Genomic DNA, 4,243 nt, shown 5'->3' on the forward strand with positions numbered 1-4,243 from the left:
CTTGGTTTTGTATTATGTGCTCACATCACTTTTTAATATGTGACGGGTTCTTTTAGTGGACAAAACACTGAGCTTTAATGGGTAAAAGCCGACGCAATACGTTGCAGGTGAGAATGAATCGTGACATTTAATTGCAATGTACCACTGAAGACAATAAGCCTTTGTTTGAGCGAGGAGCGATATCCTGACATCACTTTTAACTTGTAAAATGTCTTCGATTAAACTGAACCAAAACGTACAAGTTGATGTAAAGGCTAATGCCTTTGATTTTTATTACAAAATTAGCATCATAAACAAGGAACATTGTTTCTCCCATCAGCGATTCCTCATGGCATACAATAAATTTAAAATCCCATTATCATATCATTTTCCTTTTTTTTTTCTGACGGGATGAACAAGATCTTTGAAAAATGTCAAAAATTCAAAGAACACATTAAGGGGGGGGGGGGTATTGATAGATGCCCAAGGCACTGTCCTGTATGAGCTGGTTTATACCCTACTTTTCTTTCTTCCCCCCATCAAAGGAATCCAAGACACAAGTTAGAAATTTAAAAGAAGACAAAGCAAAAAGGCAACACTAAAAAGCATAGCACTGTATTTGACAAAAGAAACTTTTTTGGCTTTCATATACCATTACCAGCTAATCCCCATTTTTACATGCTTTTAGATAACTTTACCACTCTTTATATCTCTGCTTAACCCTTTCTCCCCCACCTTCGAATCAACCAAACTTGCCATTTGGCTATCTTCAAGTGCTCTCTCATAATAAACTAAAGAACCAAAAAAAAAAAAAAATGGTTAAAGTTGCAGGTGTTTTGGTTTGTCTTTTGATTGTGGGCATGGATGTTGGAGCAGGGATACTTGGCATCCAAGCTGAAGCTGCACAAAACAAGGTGGCTTGAAAGTAACTGCTGCATTTTGATTCCATGGGCAATATTTGAGGGGGTTTTTTATAGTGTTTTTTGGTTGGTTTGTGATTTTGACAGGTTAAGCACCTGCGGCTGTGGATATTTGAGTGCAGAGACCCGAGCCATGATGCTTTCAAGCTAGCGTTGGGTGCTGCAGCGTTGCTGACACTATCCCACGTACTTGGTAACCTGCTTGGTGGGTGCATGTGTGTTTGTTCTCAAGAAGAGTTTCAGAGCTCTTCCACTAACAGGCAACTCTCTGTCGCATGTCTCATTTTCACTTGGTATGTCTACGCATTTTATGTTTTTCGATTCCCATCCTCTCCATTAACTCATCCGAACTTATTTCAATTTTCAACCTTTTAAACTCAAAATAATCCAAACAATAGGTAAAGCTTGAATGTCAAACTCAAAACAATCCGATCAAATTAGAATGGTCCAAATCCTAAGTGACCCTACTTAAAATACTCGGTTTGTAAACTTGGACTCAAATACTAAATGACTCAAAACCGAAACAATCTAAACTCAAATTTACCCAACTCAAAAGAAGTTGAGAGGAAAACTTAAATGAGCTAACCATAAATGATCTGGCCCAAAATAATCTAAGTCTAAAATGATTCAGATTCAAAATTGTCTAAACCGAATCAAATTAATCTAAACTTAAAAAACCTTGGTAGCTAAACTTAAATATCCAAACCCTAAACTACTTGAAGAATAAACTTGAATTATTCAAATTCGAAATAACTCGAACTCAAAATAATCTGAACCGTAATGACCAAAAATATTAAAACTCAAATAAACCTAACCCGAAACCAACCTAAAACGCCCAATTAACCATGCCCTGCAAAAATAAAGCAGTAGAAGCAGCGTTGTGTTTGATTAAGATTAACAGTAGTTGTAAAATTGTTTCTAATGTGGATAGTTGATGTAATTTTTGGGGGTTAATCAGGATAATATTAGCCGTTGGATTGTCGGCGCTGGTGATTGGGATATTATCAAACAACAAATCCAAGGGTTCGTGTGGGTTGACGCACCACCATTTCCTTTCGATCGGAGGAATTTTGTGTTTCGTACATGGGCTGTTTTCTGTTGCTTATTATGTTTCAGCCACTGCTGCTAGTGATGAAGGAAAGTAAGCAATATATATAATCTTTAAAGTAACTTTGGTTTGTTTGTTTGTTTAATTTTTAAAAGATCATTGATCAACTATCACTTTCCTCCTACATGTAAAATCATTTTGTAAACATCTTTTGAGGCCATTATCAATCTTGTAGGACAGCTCATCATCACACCTCATCTTTTGATGCCATTATCATTCATTTAATTCTTTGAAATTTTGTAAATCTCTTTTTTAATACAATCAATTCTTTTTCAAAAATAACTCAATCCAATTAATTTTCACGATTTTTAAATTAACCGAAATTTTAAATATTTTTAGTTAAGATTCTGTTTTTCTTATATTTTAAGTTGATATAATATTACATATGTGATAATAAGTGTATCATATAAAATTTTAAAATTGGTAAAATTTAAGACATAATGACTAGTGTAGCTCTTAACGTTCACACTTTTTGTTAGTTCGCCATTGTTATTTTTTGAGCTAAATTTGACCATTAACTTTCTAAGAAAAGTCAAATTGTTGTTTTAATAGAAATGATTATTAAAACATTAATTTATTTAATAATGTTGACGTGACAAATCATATGCTACTATTTGTCTTATATGTCATGTCACGAATAAATTTAAAAATAAAAATAATAGCATGGTTGTCATGCGGGCTGCCATTTTAAAATTTTAACATTGTAGTCTATATTTTTGCTAAATTAATATAGCAATTCAACTCTTTAAGGTTAGTTGTCAAACTCAACTCTTTTAAAAGATTAAGGGTCAAATTAAACTTAAAAAATGTTAAGGATTAAATTTATCATTATGCCAATATTTAATGACTATCATTTCATCATAATTAAAATTTCAAAATTTAAAAATATAAAAATTAAAGTACAAACAATAAATCTATAACTTATTCGTAGTATAGTGACTAATAATAAAATTTGAACATTACCAATTAATAATAGAGTGCCATCATTACTTATCTATTGAAGAAAGAAATAGGAATAGTAATACAAATAACGAATGTAATATGCTACAAATTGTTGTGCATGCTGCTATCTACAAAAAGTTCAATAGAGAAGAGCAGTAACTGCAATATTGGAATGATGATTTAGAAACATATCAGAGTTCCATAATTCTCGATTATTACATTCTAACTCAATCATCAATATGAACCATTGCCAATAGCTCCAGGAGTAAAGTTTCCGACCCTCTTAAAATGGAAATTTTCAATTTAAATTAGTAATAATAAAATTGCAATTTGTGTTTTGGACCTCAAAAAATGATAAAAATTTGATTTAATCATTTGAAAATGATAAAGATGCTATTAAAATGGTAAAATTATATTTTTTACTATCGTAAAATATAGAATTTAATTCCACCAAACAAAATTCTGGCTTCACCCTTGAATAACTCCACATGACCCACCGCAGTAATGATGCATGAAAAGTCAAGTCTCAAATGACTATCATATTGGAGTCCAATTTGGTGAACATCACCATAGTACTCTATCATAAGTGGGTTTTTCGATAACGATTTCCAATAAATCTATTAACACCCTTACCATCACAAATTTTATGTATATATCAAAATACGACTAAAAACTAAAAAAAAATCACTGAAACTATTGCCTCTTTTAAGAGAAAACAAAGTAGACAATAACCAGCAGTATAATCTTATTTTGAGTTAAAATAAAAAGTTTTAGATTGATATGAACTTCGTGAAGTTGTGGTTATTTAACTATTAATATGTAGAATTATGTATATATAATTATCTGATAACATGACCAGAACTGATTCAATCAGGGAGAAAAGGAAAAGAGAGATGTGGCCCACATAGTTGAAAAGTTGGCCATTGGAGATCCAAATTGTCAAATGGTTCTCACTTCAGTGTGGACATTTTGACTGGTTCTTAGGGCTCTTTCCGAAATACCAGCACGTAGTCGATGGGTTTCGTGTGTATAGGAGAAATTTAAGCAAACGTTTGACAAAAAATAGATTCTAAATGAACTACTTTTTGTTTTTTGAAAAAGTAAAATTATGATAATGGCTTCCTGAAATCATATTATATACATAACTATCAAAAGAATAAAAGCATTTTATGTTTTGCGATATATTTAATTCAACTTTTGGTTCTTTATGGTCAAATGTTTATTGATTTATGAAATAAAAATACCCTCATAAAAATATAATTTAATTTCTCTATGTTATAAAACACCTTCATAA

The 4,243-nt window shown here is 31.5% G+C and overlaps 1 protein-coding gene across 2 annotated transcripts; it reads left to right on the plus strand.

The window, feature by feature from the left end:
• The first annotated feature begins 647 nt into the window (after window positions 1-647).
• LOC105781120 (protein VASCULATURE COMPLEXITY AND CONNECTIVITY) lies at window positions 648-2,197 on the plus strand. Of its 2 annotated transcripts, none has more exons than XM_052626266.1 (3): window positions 648-893; window positions 987-1,159; window positions 1,858-2,197. In XM_052626266.1, the coding sequence occupies exons 1-3, from the start codon at window positions 795-797 to the stop codon at window positions 2,042-2,044; spliced, it is 459 nt and encodes a 152-aa protein (XP_052482226.1). In that variant the 5' UTR covers window positions 648-794; the 3' UTR covers window positions 2,045-2,197. The 2 variants fall into 2 exon arrangements, with proteins under 2 accessions (XP_052482226.1, XP_012461149.1); XM_012605695.2 differs by having other exon boundaries at window positions 682-893; window positions 987-1,192.
• Window positions 2,198-4,243: the final 2,046 nt, after the last annotated feature.

This window comes from Gossypium raimondii, chromosome 13 (genome assembly GCF_025698545.1).
Source record: "Gossypium raimondii isolate GPD5lz chromosome 13, ASM2569854v1, whole genome shotgun sequence".
NCBI lineage: Eukaryota > Viridiplantae > Streptophyta > Magnoliopsida > Malvales > Malvaceae > Gossypium > Gossypium raimondii.

Coding starts and splice junctions, on each gene's coding strand:
- LOC105781120 (XM_012605695.2), top strand. CDS start 795: ATGGTTAAAGTTGCAGGTGTTTTGGTTTGTCTTTTGATTGTGGGCATG. Junction 894..986: donor CTGAAGCTGCACAAAACAAG/GTGGCTTGAAAG, acceptor TGATTTTGACAG/GTTAAGCACCTGCGGCTGTG. Junction 1,193..1,857: donor GCATGTCTCATTTTCACTTG/GTATGTCTACGC, acceptor GGGGTTAATCAG/GATAATATTAGCCGTTGGAT.